A 19,057-nucleotide genomic window follows, 5' to 3' on the forward strand; every position below is an offset into this window, starting at 1 on the left:
TGATGTCAGCACTGTAGACATGCCAAAAATTGAAGCTCCTAAACTGAGCCCTGATTTCATCAGACAAATGTACAGGAGTTTAAATGAGACTCAAGCGTCCGTGTTTTACGCCATTCGCGATTGGTGTCTGAAGCGCGTCTGGGGTGAGAAACCAGAACCGTTCTTTTATTTCTTGACGGGAGGAGCCGGATGTGGTAAATCTCATGTCATCAAATGTGTTTATCAGGAGGCAACCAAGCTCTTGCGCCAGCTTCCGAGAATTCTCGATATTGGTGACATGTCCAAGCCCACTGTGCTCCTCACAGCTTTTACTGGTACTGCAGCGTACAACATATCAGGGAAGACTTTACATTCCATCTTGAAGCTACCCAAAAGTTTAAAACCACCATACAAGGGACTTGGAAATTCATTGGATGAAGTGAGGGCAGTTCTTTCTAATGTAGAAATCTTAATCATCGATGAAATCTCCATGGTCTCCAAAGACCTACTTGCATATGTTCACTGGAGATTTCAACAAATCAAGGGGAACAACAGGTTAATGGGTGGGGTCTCTGTTTTGGCTGTGGGGGATTTCTTCCAACTTCCTCCTCTTGGACGATCAAAACCGCTTTGTGTCGCCGAGGATGGCGTGCTTGATATCTGGAATGAGAATTTCCAGATGATAAGCCTGACAGAAATCATGCGGCAGAAAGATGACCGAGCGTTTGCAGAGCTCCTGAACAGGATTCGAGTTAAAGGTAAAGCCGATTCGCTTAGTAAGGATGACAAGACTCTTTTGATCCAAGCTGTTACTGACTCAAAAGAGTGTCCAATGGATGTTCTGCACATTTTTGCAACAAACAAACAGGTGGACACCCACAATGCAGCAGTTGTGACCTCTTTAGGTGCAGTAACAGTTGACATCGAGGCAGAGGACTACAAAAGGGTTACAAAGACAGGAAACATGATTAATCTGGGCTGTTGCATAGCGGGCAACAAACGAGACTTGTCTAACAACATACAGGCTGGTTTGGGTTTTAGGGTAATGATTATAAGAAACTTGGATGTAGAGGATGGTCTTGTTAATGGAACATTTGGGACCATTGCGGATATTGTCACCAGTACGAAAGATGGAAAGAATAGTGTAAAGTTAATTGGACTCAAACTGGACAATCCCCTCGCTGGACACACAAAAAAGATTCAGGGTAAACCAGACAGCTTTGTTTACATTGAGAGATTTGAGGAACAGAGTAGCGTAAAGGGAGTGGTACGACGGCAATTTCCAATCAGGTTAGCCTTTGGGTGTACGGCACACAAGGTCCAAGGGATGACCATGAAGTCTGCGGTTATTTCTTTGAAGCGTATTTTTGAACCGGGAATGGCATATGTGGCACTCAGTCGCACAACTTCCCTGGAAGGACTTAAAATCATTGATTTTGATGAAAGTAAGATCTACGCTGACAAAAACATCAGAGCAGCTATGGAATCAATGAGATCAGCATCGTTTTTGCATATCAGACCACTCTTGCATTTTCAGTCTGGTCATCAAGGTGCAACATTAACAATTGTCCACCACAATGTCGAAGGTCTTGTCTGTCACTCTGAGGACATGAAACAACATCATGAACTTATGCTGGCAGATGTCTTATGCCTAACGGAGACTCATTTATTTGGATCTTCTGTTCCAGCTTCTTGCCAAATGGAGGGCTATTCTTTCTTTTCACGGAACAGACATGTCTCCTACTCAAACAGAGTCGACATTGCTACCAAAGAGGGTGGGGGAGTAGCGACTTACTGCCGGAGTCTTCTCCAACCGCAGGAACGTAGATTCTTCAACCAGGTTACAGATATTGAATTCAACGTTGTGAAAGTGGAAACCCCAATCAGAGCACTGATTGCGACAGTTTACAGGCCACCAAGTTATGATCTTGGAACATTTTTAAGAAATCTGCAGAACCTCTTGGATGGCCTGAATTCAATGGATATTCGGCCCGTTGTCATATTGGGAGACTTCAATGAGGACCTTATTCCTCCTGGGAAAAAAGCCATCAATGAGTTGTTTAGAACAAAAGGCTTTATGCAACTCATCTCTGATGCAACCACAGAAAAACGTACCCTCCTTGATCACATTTACATCTCCAATCCAGAATACTGTATCCAATCAGGTGTCTTGCAGGCTTACTACAGCTACCACAATCCTATATACTGTGTGTTAGCTTCAGTATAAACTGCATCTACAGTGGCTTCCAAAAATAGTTATGTTCCTTGAAATTTTACTAATCATAAGGGGTATTTTTCTTGATCTTTTATATTAAATTCTGATGAAATATATTTGTGGTTGTAATGTAACAATATGGAACAGTTCAAGGAGTATGATTACTTTGTAAGCACTGTAAATCTTAATCCTGAATTCATGACAGGATATTATTTTTGGAGAACATGTAAAGATCTTGCATCATTTTATGTGACTGTGGGTTTTTTTGTATATGCAGCAATCAGAAAGCAGTGTGGGTTGTTTTTCTCTATCATTGTTGCAGAGGGTTTGATATATATTTATTCATTGTACACATTTGTGAATTATAGTGTAGCTTGTGGATTTTGTTGTAGGAATAAAAATATTCTTGTACAGTTTGCAAATCTTTTCAATACTTATTTAGTTCCGTAGAAAGGAGGCTTCATAACCAGGGTTTGTATGTGCCCATGAAACTTTGTTTGAGGTTTGGGAATACGAAAGTGGCTGATCTTGAAACACTTATCGGTTCTCTGTCAGAGTAGTTGCTGGAAATATTGGACCAGGAAGCGGTAGATTAAAAATCCGTTACTACACGTATATTCTGTTCTATTTTGAAATAAAAATTATTTCAAATTGGTCTTCAATCTGGCACATAGCATTTTCCTCATTTTTCTAATGCAGTTAGAGTAACTGTTACCCTTCGAAGTAAGTTAATTTTTTGCAAAACTCTTTTTTATTCTTCACAATTTGCGTCATTCAATTAAAGCTCTCCTTGTTTCATCTCTCCCAATGATACTGCACTTTTTACTGCTGCAGCGCCCTAGGGGTTACTTCACTAGAAGGACAAAAGTTGAACTCACTTTTGTCCTGTTGGACTCCCTCCACATACTGAGAATTTGTGTTGTTTTGATGGAATTAACCTCTTTCTCTCCCAGTTTTAGTCTGTTTTTGCAGGTTGTTCCACACAAACAATCCTTGGAAGCTGCTAAGAAGAGAGAGGAAACGAGACCTGGAGGTTTGGCGCATGAGAGTTAGCAAATGTATCTAAATTGTAGCAACCTTAAAAGCAGTTACATTTTGTTGTTGTTGATAATAGATGTCTATTGATGGAATGACTTGTTTATTTTTAGTGCAGGACAACCCTTGCCTAGCTCATAGACTTGGTCCCACACCCAATCTGAGGAGAAGATGGAGTTCCTGTTTCTTTAGATAGGTAGATAACAAATTAAAGCTAATTTTGTTTATTTTAATTTGAAATTGATGATGTTGTATATGTAAGTTTGATAGGAGGAATCCAGTGGATATATGCCCTTTTTTCTTAGGTGACATTGGTGTTTATATCTATCTTAATCATTCTTAAACCTTAGTTTAAACAAAGTTTAATTTTTAGTTTATTCATTCATAAATCACATAAATGTTTAAAAATGTCATATATATTAATTTGGTTTTTGTCTGTTTTTTGTTTTTTTAATATAGTCTGTGAAGTGTCACACCAGATTGGATGCCTAAGAAGAAGTTGGGAAAATCAAAAAGCTTTGGAGAAGCGATTCTTTTTTGTTGTTGTTATTCTTTATAGTTGTAAATAGTTTTTGATGTATGTATATATTTAAGATGGTTTCATTTATTGTATAGAGACTGCAATATGTTACATTAGATTAATTTAAAATATGTTTTCATGTATGTATATAGTTATAAAGGTTTCACATTTATAACAAGTGGATCATCATGGCAAAGCCATAATGTTTCACTTGTGACAGTAAATCTGTCAGGCCTCACCTTGACACTCAGGCAACAACCCTGAGTGCCACACGGCCGGACAGGACACATGTAAAATAAAAAAGATAGCAATTTCTTTTTATTGCAGAGACATTAGATTCTTAAATTTATGGTATTCTTTAAATGTTGTAATTTTGGTTCATTGTAAACTTTACCTGTAAAAAGTTTGTAGAAATCTTTAACATAAGGTCAATATATATTTATTAAACTGTAATATGTTGTGTGTGTGTGTTATTGAAATTTTTTATTGTCACGATCAGTAGGTAAATGCTAATGAACTGCCTTCCTGCAGTTTATGAGCATTGAACTGTTTGTGAACAGTTCAATGCAAGGTTAATTAGCGTTAGCATTTTAGCTTCAATAAGCTATTAGCTATTTATTTTACTTTTTAGCAATGTTTAGTATACTGAATGGAGTAATCAATTACAGAAAATATCCGAGTGATTTCCCACATGCTGATGAAAGCAATGACGCTAACATTAGCGTTCTGCTGATTTTAGCTGATATACTTACTTTATAATACTGAATGGTGCACGTCCGCCTTGCTTAAACGTTCTTGCGATTCTCCGCGTGCCACTGATTACGTCGCGGCGTCTTTAGCGTCGATGCCGATTTGTAGCGTGACAACGCCGGGCCCAGACCCACGGGCGCGCCTTGGCAGGCCCCGGCTAAAATTTCTTCCGAAATTTTCTAGTTGTATGTAAATGTGACTCATTAAAGGGACAGTGCTGACTTTTTATTTTAAACTAAATAAAAGGCTTCAAAGCATTTACAATAATTAGATTTCCCCTCTTTATTCTGAAAATGTTTATCACAGATTTGAAAAGTTGAAAAATTCCTCTTCCATATTTCTTATCAATCTTATCAATCAAAAATGATGCAAAGGAAATCAATTTTTGACCTCTTTATTATAGATGTCAAATAGTATCTTGATACATTCTCAGATTCAGAGAACAACAAAAAACAATAAAGACGAAGAAATATTTGTAATATGTACAATTTAAATGTATTTATATGTTAATACGTACAATTAAATGTACGTATATTTTTTCTTATTTCAAGTTTTTATCATTTGCTGTTTTTTGTTGTCTCTTGGATGTGAAATACTTTTTTAATGTTGTTGTAATATTGGAGCTTAATGATCCAGACATCAGTGGTCATAATGTTCTGCCAATAAGGTGAAACATCTGAGGTAGTTATGTGTAAAGTGAAGGATATTGTTTCTCTGGATCAGAACCAGAACGGCCCTGCAGCTCTCGGACCTGAGGGTTCTACTGGAGGTTCTGGATGATGAGACTCGGGTTGAATGTCCTTAATGTCACGGGTTGAGCCCTTCAAGAACTTCAAGAGAAACAGCTCATGGTTGGCCTTGACCTGTCGGGTCCAGGGATGCTTTAAAACAAGGATAGTTGTTTGTGCACCTTTTCCCTCCATACTTTTTTCCTTCCACTAAACTTTCTATGAATCACCTTGGATGAGCAGCCAGTTTTTTAAAGGCTTTTGCTTCTTGTGTATTAGTAACTGCAGAACCTTGTGGTTCTGGAGAACAGAACATTTTACAGTCTTTGTTTGTTTAAAGCTTATAATTTAAATAGTAAATAAAAATAATAAAAAAGTTTAAAAAAAAATTAATTAATTAAATGCTGGTGCCTATCTTCAGCTAACGTTCCGGGCAGTTCGCCAGTCTATCACAGGGTTTGTTTTTTTTAATTAAAATATTTACGTCTCAGGGTGATTTTTAAACCGCTACGTCACGGCGCTTCCAGTTGACGTCATCTCTCCGCGGCAGCTCCAGAGCTAGCTAGCATAGCGAGGTTACTCAGCGCGGCTGACGTCGGGATTACCTGGCGGTTTTTCACCTGATTCCCGGAGACACCAGGTAGGAACCACCCGCAGATGTCTTTCTGGCTCTGAACCGGAACCAGAACCGTGTTAGTTTGACGGCAGAACCAGAACTTTGATGGGACCGTTAACTTTGGGGGCGATAGCACCGTGAGCTGGCGTTCGCCCCGAACTCCACCTAAAAACAATAAAAACTCCGCGGGACAGAAAACTGCGCCGAACTAAGAATCCATTTCCTCCTCCGGTTCAGACATCTGGACCTGCTGCTCGGTTCGGCGCGTATTAGAGGCTCTGGAAGTTTTCGGATGTTCACATCTAGAGGCTCCAGCTTATAGAAGAAGGTTAGCCAACCTGGAAACTGGGTCTGGCTCAGTACCGAACTCCTTCAGAACCGAGACACCTGCGGGTGTCGGTTCTGCTTCAGCTCAGAGCCAGCAACTGGTTCTGGATCATTAGCTGGGACCAGATGCTGATCCCGGGTCCGGTGGTGCCAGAACATTCTTACGGCTAATCCCGGTTCGATGTGCGTGGCGTGGAGCCCACTCAGAACAACCCACGGAAACAGAATAAAAATATCAAATAAACCCACCGAGAGTCAGAAACTTGATGAAACAGCCGCTTTTAAATCCCAGCAGACTGAGCGCCTTAGTGCCTTGCTCTGAGGCAGATCAACGTAAAGCTGGAATCAAACCCACAACCTTTCAGTTGGAAGATGATTTCTCTCCCCACTGATCTGTCGTAATTCTCCTTTAGATAAAATCTGCTGTTTTGACGTTATTAAATTGCTGGGTTTCAGATGACGTAGCACCGACGTCACCCAATGCAGATGGAGGGCCGGAAGTAAATGCAGCCCATTTATTTCTGTTGATCCAGCATCAAAATGTCTAAAGTCTGAGTCCTGTACGGTTGTTCCAACCGTTCTGATAGAGAGAAAGATAAACGTTATTTTCGTGTTTCGAATGTAGTGGGTCACAAGGGAGTTAATTTTAAAGAACTTACCGAAAAAAGAGGAGGAGAGTGGATCAACGATCTACAGTTAAAAACAGGAGGTGCAGAAACTAACAATGCCAGTTTGCAGCGCCGAGTTTCTAACAGACAAGGATCGCATCGTTTAAATTGTATTTTCAGATATTTTACTGGACAGGTACTAAGAAAGACAAGCATTCATATGTAAGGTAAGATATATTATTTCTATGCCTTAGCTTTGTTGTCCTCAGAATGCTAATGTTGTTAGCAGCTAGCTCAGTGCCGAGTCCCGGACAGAAAATATGTTTATTCAATGGGACTTTCATGCTAAATAAACAAAATAGCTACATAAATGAAATGTAACCTCCCCAGCCGTACAGCCACAGTGAGCCGGGACTGTTCCCCCACATGGTTGGTGTCCAAACACGAATCGTTGACCTGCATTGGACCTGAATCCTACAACCACTCAACATTAACCTACAACTTCTGCATGAATTTGGTTTACAGAAGCTAAATGAATTATTTACCAGGAGATCCAAGCTCGAAGAAATAGCATGGGTTAGCTAACCGCGGAGTAAATTAAGTAATTAGTTATCATAGACTGATTACTTAAAAGTGATGACATCACTGGTGATGGAGGTTGTGGGTTGAATACTGATGCGTTTAAAGACAGGACACGGTGGGAATTCTTAGCGAGTCCTTGATTAAGTGTTCTGTGTTTTTTATGATCATGAGAAATGGTCACTTGATTTCTCATTGGGCTTAGCTTCAGAGATCCTCATCCACATGAGGCCCCGTCCCCACAGAAACACTGCTGTAGTTACGCCCCCTCGCCTGTAGGTGGTGCTAAACATAACCAGGAAATTAAATATCATCAGAGTTGTTGATGGTGATCTCCTGTAGCAGTCAGTTTTGCAACAAATCTGTAGAGGAATCTGACTGAAGACAGATGATTTTCTGCAGCTGCCAATCTGCCTGCTATGCTCTCGTCAGGAAGTCGGGCAGAAAGCGCAGGTCAGATCCTTTCTAGAATTTTCTTCAGTTGCAGCTCCAACATGGGAGTGAGTCTGTGATTGTTTTTCTGTTTGGGGTCATAGGTCAGGTTAGAGATTGTGCCAGCAAGGCAGCATTTACAAAAAACCCCTGCTGTTTCGATGGAGACATGTTCCCGTTTGGATCAGCTCGATCCACACCAGTGAACTAACCCATTAGTCCTGTGATGAAGGCGCGTCCTCTGTCCCCTGTCCAGGTGTGGCTCCAACAGACCGTCCACCATGACGGACAGCAAGCGCCTCGCCTTCTCCATCATCCAGTTCCTCCATGACCAGCTGCAGGCCGGAGACCTGACCTCCGACGCCCAGGAGAGCCTGGAGGGTGAGTCCTGAGCACAGCCGGAATCAGGTCCAGACCGGTTCTGCTCCGGGTCTGCTGTCTGACATCTCCATGTTGTCTTCCAGTTGCAGTCCAATGTCTGGAGACGGCTTTTGACGTTTCTACGGACGACCAGAGTCTGGCTGTTCCCATGACGCTACCAGAGATCTTCGCCTCGGTTACGGCCAAGGTCAGTTCCTGCTGCTGGAGGAAGTCCAGAGGAACCTGATGGTTCTGATGGTTCTGTGTCTTCCAGTTCCCAGCCGAGTCCCATGCCAACAACAACACAGCGCCGAATTCTCCAACAGAAGAGCAGAAAGCCGAGGCGGAGCGGCTGAAAACTGATGGTGGGCTCAGGTTGTGGTTCTGGTTCTGGTTCAGGTTGGTTCTGGAGGATCTGTCTCATGCGGATCTGTTTTCTTGTGTTTTCTGCTCTGCAGGGAACGACCAGATGAAGGTGGAAAACTTTGCAGCAGCCGTGGAGTTCTACTCCAAGGCCATCGCCCTGAACCCTCAGAACGCCGTCTACTACTGCAACAGGTGGGCCAGAACCCGGTCCAGCCGGACCTCCAGCCGCCCGGTTCTGACCCATGTCCTGCTGTGGTTTCAGGGCTGCGGCATACAGCAAGCTGGGGAACTACGCCGGCGCCGTGCAGGACTGTGAACGGGCCATCAGGATCGACCCGAACTACAGCAAGGCGTACGGCCGGATGGGGTGAGACCAACAGAAACATCTACATTCATATTTCAATCTAAGCTTTGAAGCAGCCGGATAGTTTACTTTGTAAAAGTGCAAAAACTAAATCTCATGACAACAATCTGATGCTATGATTTGAATCTTTCTGTTTGAGCTCAGTTTGTTCATCTATACATCCCAGCACATAATGACCAACTATCACTCATTGGTTTTAAGTTTGAATAATTAAGCCCGCCCCTTCTCCCAGGTTCCACCAAATCTGTATCAAAACTCTTAGTGGTGCTGATATTTTAGCAGGAAGAGCGCTGTGTGAATGAGATTCCAGTTCAGGCCCCCGACACCGGAGGTTGGCCACGGTCACATATAAAAGTCAAATAAATTTAAAGAAAAATGACCTAAAATTGACAATAAGTCTTTGTATGCTTAACTAAATATTTTTTGGGTACAAATAATTTTTTGTATTAGTTTTCTTTGTTTAATAATGTCAGCAGCTTGGCGCCATATTTAAATTTTCTGGTTATTGATTCAGTTGAATTCAGTACTATTGAGGAATAACACGTGGCTGGGTTTGTGGCTCATTTACATAAACTTGATCAAGTTGCAGCACAGACAGAACATCAAGTAAAGCCTGGCGGCCCATCAGGCTGATGATCCACTGGAGGAAACTCTGGTTGGTTGAAGCCAGGAGTTCTTCCTCAGAACCACTTTGATCCGTCCAAACATTCAGATGTTTCAGATAATTTCCGCTCAGTTTGAAGCTCCGCCTCCTCAGCCATGTTTCTTCCTCCTGACTCTCCCCTCTCTCTCTCTCTGGTTCTGGTTCTGGTGTCAGTTTGGCGCTGGCCAGCCTCAATAAGCACACAGAGGCAGTGGGTTACTACCGGAAGGCTCTGGAGCTCGACCCGGATAATGACACCTACAAGACCAACATGAAGATCGCCGAGGAGAAGATGGAGACGTCCAGCCCGGTAAGAACCGGACCGGGTCCAACCTGGGCTGGTTTTGTCTCTGCTTCATTCTTCTTCTTCTTCTGTTTCAGTCGGCGGGTCTGGGAGGAATCGACCTGGCTGGGTTGCTTAGCAACCCCGGCTTCATGAACATGGTGAGCTCTGACGGACCGAACACACAGAAGTAAAGAAATGATCAGCTGATCGTCTGCATGCATGAGAGCAGGAAGACCTTATAGGGTCAGCTGGTTCTGGCCGGATCTGGTCTGGATTCTGGAGCGTTATGACGCTTTACATCTGAAAAACAAGATGAGTTCAGCCATTCTGACTCGCTCATTGGGAAGTGTTTGAATTGTTCTTGGAAAGGTAGAATAATGTAACACACAGAACCATTTCTGTGACTGCCTCTAGTGGGTCGGCGCTGAACTGCAGGGATGGAGGGAAATGTAAAAACGCAGAGAAAAGCAGTAAAAATGATTTCCAGCTGAAGAGTGCAAGACGAGGAGTTCAGGGCTGCAGCTTGTTGATGACGAGGATGAAGGATTTCACAGTGGCTTTAAAAAATGAAGCTTGGGACCATGTCGATGCTCGGCGTTCATAATCTGAGGGAAGGAGGAGAAAACAGCTGCTGTCTGGTTCACACACTGGAGAACTCTTCCTCCTCCCGGCCGAATCAACGATAATAAATCTGAGCCACATAGAGTCACAACACACCAACATTAAGATTTCAGAAATCTTGCAAAACCTCCCAAGATCACACGTGAGTTCAGAGTAAACAAACATGACCGACTGCTAAGAAACCATGGCAACAGTTTGGGAACTTTGTTAACAGAAAAAATTATCCAAATTTTTCTCTGGCTGTTCTCCAACATCCACTGGACTTCCTGGTCCATCATGGCAGCTGTTTGGTCTGATTGGCTAACGCCACCTTCAACAGGCTGCGCTCTGGTTTATCTTCCGGTAACAAGATGATCCACCATGGGGAATATTCCTGATCCTGGACCAGATCGGTCTGAACACGCGGCAGGAAGATCCACTGAAAATATCTTTAGAGCTGATTTCCTGATTCTGAAATACTCGGATATTTCTCATGTCAAAAAGATGAGACTGGTTTCCTTTTAAAGCGAGGAAGATGATGATGAGCTGTGGAAATGGGAGTGCTTCAGCCTTCATCAGGATGAAAACAGAGCCAGCTCCATGTTGGCTCACATGACATCAGTTTATGAATTTCTGTCAGTGCCATTGAACTGACCTTGAATGTGTTGACTGATGCTGCTCTCTCTGCAGGCGTCGACCCTCATGAACAACCCTCAGGTTCAGCAGCTGTAAGTTTCTCACCTTCATCCCTCCTCCTCCTCCTCTCCACCCCTGATCCGTTTCCATGGTTTCTCTCAGGATGTCCGGGATGATGTCAGGCGCGTACGGAGCGACTGGAGGAGGCGGGGGGGTCGGCAGCGGTGCTGGAGCGGGAGGAGGAGGAGGAGGAGTAGGAGGTGGAGGTGGCGGAGGAGGAGGAAGAGGAGGAGGAGGGAGGAGGAGGAGTGGGTGGAGCCTCAGCAGCTCAGGGACCCGCGGATCTGTCCGGCCTCATCCAGGCGTGAGTTCCTGCTCCTTCAGTCAGGCCTGAAGGGCGGCGCTGTTGTTGACTGCAGTCTGTTGCTCGGCCTGCAGGGGGCAGCAGTTCGCCCAGCAGATGCAGCAGCAGAACCCCGAACTCATCGAACAGCTGAGGAGTCAGATCCGCAACCGGACGCCCAGCGCTGGGAACGAGGAGCAGCAGTGACGCTTCTGAACGGTACGCATTGATTATTACTGATCAGATTATTATTACTGACCCTTAAGATTTAATTACTTTGAATTATTCAGTCCCACATCATGATGGTGCCACCACCAAGCTTCAGTTTTACTGCTGCCATGCAAGCTAACTATTTAACTTGCAGTTTATTTGAAGCTACAGATTTACTTAGTAAGTTTGAAACTGACATTTGATGAATACATAAAAAGGCAAAACATTAATTCTATTGTTTCTCTCTAAATAACCCAGATTCCTGCTGCTGGTATGGATGTGATGCTCTGATTCTCTCTGTCTCTTCCAGGTTGGACAGGTTTGGTGGAGGCAGCATCTGGTTTGATTTCCTTTCTGATTGGACTGTAAAACCCAAAGGACTTTAAGGAAATGTTTTGTTTTCCAATAACTGTGTAATGGCAGCATGAGCGAGTGTCGGCTTTGTTCAGGAACACCAACCCCTCTCTGCTCCTGCAGCTCTGTGTGTCTCTGCAGGGCAGCGTTTTCCACCATCACACCTTCCACAGCTTCAAATGTGTTTCATTTCCTCTGAAAGCAGCAGACTGTATCTGAAGAAGCATCTCTGCCTGTTTCTGGGTCTCTGGCTGGCTGAGAGGCAGTTTGAGCTCCGCTGTAAATGAGAGTGGCTCCTCCACCTGGAGCTGCAGGAGCCAGGCTGTTTGACACCTGTATTAAAAAGAGCATCTCACCATTTTACTCCTCTTCTTGTCTGCGGTCTGCTTGTTGTTTCCATGGTAACCAAACAGGCCAAAGGTTTCAGCGTCTCCCTCCTGGTTTGGTGATGACTGCTGGAAGCCATGATGGAAGAGTTTAAAGATCTGGAGCGAACCTGCAGGTTGGTTCAGACAGAAGAAGGATTTCATGAAATATAGATTTCTGTTTGTTGTTTCATCGCCTCAAAACTTAGAAGTATGCCGTTGCTCTTTTCTTTTGGGCAGTTGCTATAATGCGTAACCATGGCAACAATGGAGATATTTACAACCGGAAGCAGCCGATTGACATTTCAACAGCTCAAATAAAATGTAAAGTAAAATGAAGTTAAAATGCAGACCTGTGGAGAACGAGGACGTTCAGCATCAGAACAGGAAGCAGCAGCAGATTGTTTCTGCCTGGTTCCTGAATGTATGAACAGTTTATTAAAGAGGAGCTGCAAAAGCCAAGGAGGTGGATCAGCAGGATCTGAACAACAGATGATGATTGTTCCTCTTGGTTTCTCTCTGACCTGGCTGGAGGATTCTGACTGCCGTGTTTCCGCTCAGCGGTTCTGTTTGGTTCGGTTCCGAACCGATCTGTGCTGCTCAGTGGAAACAAGGCAAGACTCCTCTGGAGTCTGACTAGCCGGTGTGTTGGCAGGGCATCAGGGTTACAGCATTTCCTTCAAAGTATTTCAAACATATTTTGAAAACCAACATTTAAAACGTATTTTCCATTTAAGTTAAATCTGCCTAATTAGCAGACAGTTTACAAGAGGAGCAGATGTTCTGAAGTCTTTGTCTTGGTTTCATCGCTTTGCATCACAACCGCAGGAGCTTGTTGCAGAAAATGTTCCAACTGAAAGAACCATTTCAGGATCCGGCAAGAGGAGGCCAAGCATTTGATTGTAAATGTTTGTAAAAGAGAAAAAAGGTTTTAATAAAAAATAAAAATGTTGAAGTAAAAACTTTCAGTTCTGCTTTAATAACAAAAGCTGGAACAAAATGACCGTCAAAACACCTATTTACGTTTTTAGGCGTAAATACAGAAAAAAAAAACCGCTTTAGAGCGGGGTTCTACGTCACTAGGAACCCACCAATCAGTGCGCACGTTGAGTCTGACGCTGAAACTGAAGTGTTTTGATGCACCTGCCGGAGCAGAGGACAGATGTTCGAGCAGGTAAACACGGTGTGGTTCTGTTTGGGGTGGAGCCGGTTCCTGTGGTTCTAAAGATGCTCCGTGACCTTCAGTAACTTGGTCCAGAACAGCTATTCTAACCCAGCGGACCGGTTCCGGGCCTGCCCAGTTGGCTGCTTTAGCTAGCTACTGTTAGCAGGACAGTTTACCGGAAGTAGGTTGTTGTGACGCTTTTAATTAATCTGGACTTTTTTCTGGACCGAAGAGCGCTGAACCAGCACCAGATGCTAATTCACCAGAACCTGCTCATTTGGACCAGAACCTGCTGCTGACAGGAAATAAAGAACAGAAATGTAACCAGCAGGTTCTGGGCTGGTTCTGTTCAGAAACATTAGACCTGGACCCGGAGCAGAAAGTGACAGCGCAAAGCTACTGAACGCTCCTGCTGGGAATAAATCAGGAAGAAACCAGGAAATATGAATAAATCAGAGAAGAAAAAAAACAGGCTAACTCGGGATAAAAGGTGTATAAAAGAATATATTTTTTACACATCCCCTCCTCCCGGTGGGACATGAACTCCTCACCAGGGAGGCATCCTGACCAGATGCCCCTCAACTGACTCCTCTCGATGTGAAGGAGCAGCGGCTCTACTCTGAGTCCCTCCTGGATGACCGAATTTCTCACCGTATCTCTAAGGGCGAGCCCAGACACCCTACAGGGAAAACCCATTTCGCTTGTATCTGTGACCTCATTCTTTTCATGACCATAGATGAGCGTAGGAACGTAGATTGACCGATAAATTGAGAGCTTTGCTTTTTGTCTCAGCTCTTCACTATGACATAGTGAAGAGCTGCAGTACAACGCTGCGCCGATCCGCCTGCTTTTTCCCAGTGGTAACTACAAACAACCAGTCAGAGCCAGGAGGAGCATCTTAGTGCTGTCAATCACTCTCTGCTAGGTGCTGCTGTTCCCCCCTTTGTTCTCTGCTAAGCTGCAGCTAGCATAGCCTGTCCTGGATACTAGGCTAGTTAGCATGGTTACAATGATGGCGGATAAATGGCTTTCCTGTAACAGTAAGTTGTTTCTTCTCCATTAGCATATTGAGCAGCAAGTATATGAGTTGATTGACAGTGCTAAGACCCGCCTCCTGGCTCTGATTGCACCAAATGTTTTTGGTGCATTTCTTCGGAAAGCAGCTCACGGAGAGGGTGGAAGTCAACGATCTTTTTACACATTATCTGGCTCATATCAACCTGTCACAACATGGTGACAGTTTGAAGAAATATGGAAAATATTTCCTATAAAAGTTACATACTGCAGCTTTAAATAAATAAAGCAAGGAAATGTGAATTTCCTGTAGTCGATTCACTTCTTCCTTCCTATTTTGGACATGAAGGGCAGGAATTACAGGAATTAGTTTCTATGTTTTATGTGTTGAGGTGAATCAGTATTAAAAATGTAAAGAATAAATACATTTTTCTGTTTATTATTTAATGGAAACTTTGAGGTTGTGCTTCAGTTTAGACCCGTTGGTTCTGGTTGTGACCCAGAATAACCCAGTAATCAGCTGCTGCTGCTGAAGAACCAGAACTCCAGCAGACTCCCAGTAACAGCTGCTTTGTTTGTGTCTCCACCAGTTTAACCTGTAGAGACGCTGCAGCTCCTCCACGCCCACCACACAGGAAGTGATGTCACTGTGCTGCTGGTAGCGTCTGCAGCTCAGGATGCAGCTCCTGGTGGTGAAGCTGCTGGGCCTTCTGGGCCTGTCTGCGCTGATGCTGGCCGGCATCCTGGTGCCGGTGCGCCTCCTGCTGGCCGACAGCGAGAAGGCGGGGCGCTACCACCGGGGCCTGGCGCTTGGCAACTGCTTCGGAGGAGGCGTGTTCCTGGCAACGTGCTTCAACGCTCTGCTGCCGGCCGTCAGAGACAAGGTACACACACACACACACACACACACACACACACACACACACACACACACACACACACACACACACACACACACACACACACACACCAGCTAGGAGAAAATGGTTTCATAAGCAGCTGATTTCAGTAAGATATTTAAAGGGACGGTGTTTTCCAGGCATGTTGGGCCATTTTAAGGCACTATCAAGTAACTATTTTACCTTTAGCTCTAATAGAAATACTATGTATATCAAATATGACTTCAATATTTAACGCCTTGAAATTGGGCATCTGTCCCTTTAAGAACTCCTGCTCTTTCTGAAGCTCCGCCTTCAGGAAGTTGTCACAGCAACATTCCTAAAAAAGCCAGTTTTGTTTTTTAACCACATTAATGCAGTTAATAAATGAAAATTCTAGTCATGATAAGAAATGTTCACAATAAATGATAAAAGATACAGTAAATGAACAGTTCCTCGTGGCCCCTTTGCTTCATAATGTGAAGATAATCCCTCATCAAAAATCAGCTGGAGTTTTGCCTCGACTCTTTCATGCTTCTTTACTATTTTCTCCAGTGTTTGTTCCACAAATATTGGTAAATTTGAAAATATGATTAATTATAGTTATTTTAGTGGTAAAAATCAACCTTGGCCCCTCCCCCTGCAGGCGGCCGGCGTCCTGCAGCAGCTGCAGGTCAGCAGCGACTACCCGCTGGCTGAGACCATGATGATGGTGGGCTTCTTCATCACGCTGTTTGTTGAGCAGGCCGTCCTGACCTTCAGGAAGGAGAAGCCATCCTTCATCGCCCTGGAGACGTTCAACGCCGGCGGCTCGGAACCCGGCAGCGACTCAGAGTATGACGCCCCCTTCCTGGGCGGCGGCCATCGCCACGGCCACTTCGGACCGGGCCAGCTGGCGGGGGCGGGGCCTCTGCGGCTGGCAGGCCTGGTTCTGGCGCTGTCGGCCCACTCGCTGTTCGAAGGTGTGGCGCTGGGCCTGCAGGAGGACGGTTCCAAGCTGGGCGGCCTGCTGCTGGGCGTGGCCGTCCACGAGACGCTGGCCGCCGCCGCGCTGGGCATCAGCGTGGCCAAGGCGGCGCTGGGCATGAAAGACGCCGCCAAGCTGGCCGCCGCCGTCGCCATGATGATCCCGCTGGGCGCGGCAGCGGGGATGGGCGTGGAGGCGGCGCGGACGCTGGCGGCCGGCGTGGCGTCGCTGCTGCTGCAGGGCCTCGCCGCCGGGACCTTCCTCTTCGTCACCTTCATGGAGGTCCTGAGTCCGGAGCTGGATAAGAGGACCGACCGCCTGCTCAAGGTGCTCTGCCTCGTCCTGGGATACGCCGCGCTCGCCGCGCTGCTGCTCGTCAGGTGGTGACGGCCGGGGTGGGGCCACTCTGCTCTCTCCAACTGCTGTGGAGAGCAGGAACTACAACTTGAATAAAAGACCTCAAGAGGGAACCCCTATTCCTGACCTTTGACCCCTGACTGTAAGACTTGCAGGTATTGATGGCGCGGTGCCTGCTGCCTCCTGCGGGTGGCGCTGGGCGGTGAACCCCGAGATGTTCTGCTGTTTTATTAATGTTCTAGATTAACATTTTAATTGAATCGAATGTTTGACCCTGAACCTCGTCTGGCAGGCTCAGAACCGTTCTGCAGGTTCTGACCAGAATGGATCAGAACTGGTTCCATATCTGAACCAGAACCTGAACAGAGCCACTGAGGGTCCCTCACCATCAGAACCAGGACCTCCACCCTGTGTGACATCACTTCCGGTTGTCCCTCCTGTAGATCTGTTTGAGTTCTGATCGGTGCTGATTTGTGCAGTGTGAAGTAATTGGATCAGAACCAGACTATGATGTGCGATCTGTCAGAACCTGGAGGTCCGGTCAGATTCTGTTTAATCCAGAGATGATCTCTGGTCACGTTGAGGTGTGTGATGAAATCATTCATCCTGTTGAGATTAGCAGAACAATCTGTCGAAGTTTTTCAGATTAAAGTTAGTGGTTTTGTTTTATTGTTTTAACAGGAGCTTGGAGTCCAGAACTGAACTGATTTATTTAAAGGGCCAGTATCGTGTAAAATCAACTGTTTTTAATATTTTTTTTAATCACTGTCTTTTTATTGAGTTTTTTTCCCTTAGTACATACAGTTTGTGAGTACAAAGAAGTGTATCTAACACATACATAAAATAATACACACAGAGAAAATAATCCCTCCAAAGTAATCCCATTTAGCCCACCCAGGTCACTGCCTAGTAGGTCCACCCACTACATTCCTATCTCTGGCAGAAACGGAACACATTTTAATAAAATTAATTAACTTAATTAATCTGGAGCATTATTGTATGTTTTGAAATGAGTCAAGAAAGGGTCCCCATGTTTTTTCAAATTTACCAGTTGCGTGTTGAAGAGAACATCTAATCCTTTCCAGTTTTAAACACGACATAAGGTCACATAGCCACTGTTTATGAGTTGGAGGGGCAGCACCCTTCCACCTGGTCAGAACTGTGCGCCTCGCTATCAGTGAGCAAAATGCCAGGGCCCGCCGCCTAGAGGCCGACAAAGGCAACCCCCCGCCACTGAACCCAAAGAGAGCCAAGAGGGGGCCAGGTGTTACCACCACCCCGGCCAACCCGGACATCGTACGAAAAACATCTGTCCAGAACTGACCAAGAGCGGGGCAGGACCAGTACATATGAACTAGTGTGGCTACAGCAGTTTTGCATTTGTCGCAGTATGGGGTGACTTCTGGATAGAAACGAGACAGTTTGCTTTTGGAGAGATGGGCTCTATGTACTATTTTGAACTGAATGAGACAATGGCGCGCACACAGAGACGTTGTATTCACCAGTTTAAGTATAGAGTCCCATGTCTCATCTGGTATAGTCATATTCAAATCTTCTTCCCACGAAGTTTTAAGTTCAGGTGAGGAGGTCTCTTTCATACTCAACATTTTATCATAAAGCCAAGAAACCAGCCCTTTACGAGTCGGGTTCAATAATAGGATGGTTTCCAATAGTGTAAACTCTGGCAGAGAAACCGAGCCTGATAAATGAGACTGAATAAAGTTTCTGGTTTGCAAATATCTAAAAAAATGGGATTTAGGTAAACCATATTTAGTGCTAAGTTCCTCAAAGGATGCCAAATTCTTCTCTAAAAAAAGGTCCTTAAAATAAGTAAGCCCCCTCCGGTGCCACTCTAGGAACACCCCATCCTGAACAGATGGTTTGAAAAAATGGTTAAGTGCAATTGGACTTAAAAGGGAAAAGTCATGAAGTTTGAAGTATTTCCTAAATTGGCCCCATATTTTCAGTGAGTGTTTCACTACAGGGTTTGAAATAGCGCTAACTGAAGAGAGTGAAAGTGGGGAACAGAGCAAGGCAGGAATGGATATATTGTTACCACTGCGCAGCTCCATAGCCACCCAGTCAGGACAGTCACCCAGGTTGTAGTAGAAATACCAAAACACTGAGCATCTAAGGTTGGCGGCCCAATAATAAAACCGGAAATTGGGGGAGGCAAACCCCCCCTGCTGTTTAGGTTTTTGGAGTTGTAATTTATTAAGCCTTGGGCGTTTACCCTGCCAAATAAAAGACGAGAGAGTCGAGTCTAGCTCATTAAAAAAAGTATTAGGAATAAAAATAGGTAATGCCTGAAAGAGGTATAAAAATTTGGGCAGTATATTCATTTTAATTGAGTTGATACG

The 19,057-nt window shown here is 44.6% G+C and overlaps 2 protein-coding genes and 1 long non-coding RNA gene across 4 annotated transcripts; all 3 read left to right on the forward strand.

Moving 5' to 3' along the window:
• Positions 1-3,131: 3,131 nt before the first annotated feature.
• Positions 3,132-3,737, forward strand: LOC111609644. Of its 2 annotated transcripts, none has more exons than XR_002753235.1 (3): positions 3,132-3,252; positions 3,343-3,425; positions 3,689-3,737. It is a non-coding gene; the product is annotated as an uncharacterized LOC111609644 (long non-coding RNA). The 2 variants fall into 2 exon arrangements; XR_002753236.1 differs by having other exon boundaries at positions 3,132-3,227.
• Positions 3,738-5,754: 2,017 nt separating this feature from the next.
• LOC102219614 (small glutamine-rich tetratricopeptide repeat-containing protein alpha) lies at positions 5,755-12,314 on the forward strand. The gene is given in 13 exon segments (XM_014475141.2): positions 5,755-5,867; positions 8,046-8,170; positions 8,254-8,357; positions 8,424-8,514; positions 8,608-8,707; positions 8,778-8,882; positions 9,697-9,832; positions 9,904-9,966; positions 11,099-11,136; positions 11,207-11,338; positions 11,340-11,408; positions 11,483-11,606; positions 11,908-12,314. Coding segments are annotated over 11 exon segments (1,050 nt in total). The 5' UTR covers positions 5,755-5,867; positions 8,046-8,070; the 3' UTR covers positions 11,595-11,606; positions 11,908-12,314.
• A 1,107-nt stretch (positions 12,315-13,421) lies between these two features.
• LOC102219865 (zinc transporter ZIP3) lies at positions 13,422-17,676 on the forward strand. Its single transcript, XM_023339033.1, has 3 exons — positions 13,422-13,490; positions 15,086-15,379; positions 16,020-17,676. Exons 2-3 carry the CDS (start codon positions 15,173-15,175, stop codon positions 16,725-16,727), a joined length of 915 nt encoding a protein of 304 aa, XP_023194801.1. The 5' UTR covers positions 13,422-13,490; positions 15,086-15,172; the 3' UTR covers positions 16,728-17,676.
• Positions 17,677-19,057: the final 1,381 nt, after the last annotated feature.

Source organism: Xiphophorus maculatus, chromosome 9 (genome assembly GCF_002775205.1).
Source record: "Xiphophorus maculatus strain JP 163 A chromosome 9, X_maculatus-5.0-male, whole genome shotgun sequence".
Taxonomy (NCBI): domain Eukaryota; kingdom Metazoa; phylum Chordata; class Actinopteri; order Cyprinodontiformes; family Poeciliidae; genus Xiphophorus; species Xiphophorus maculatus.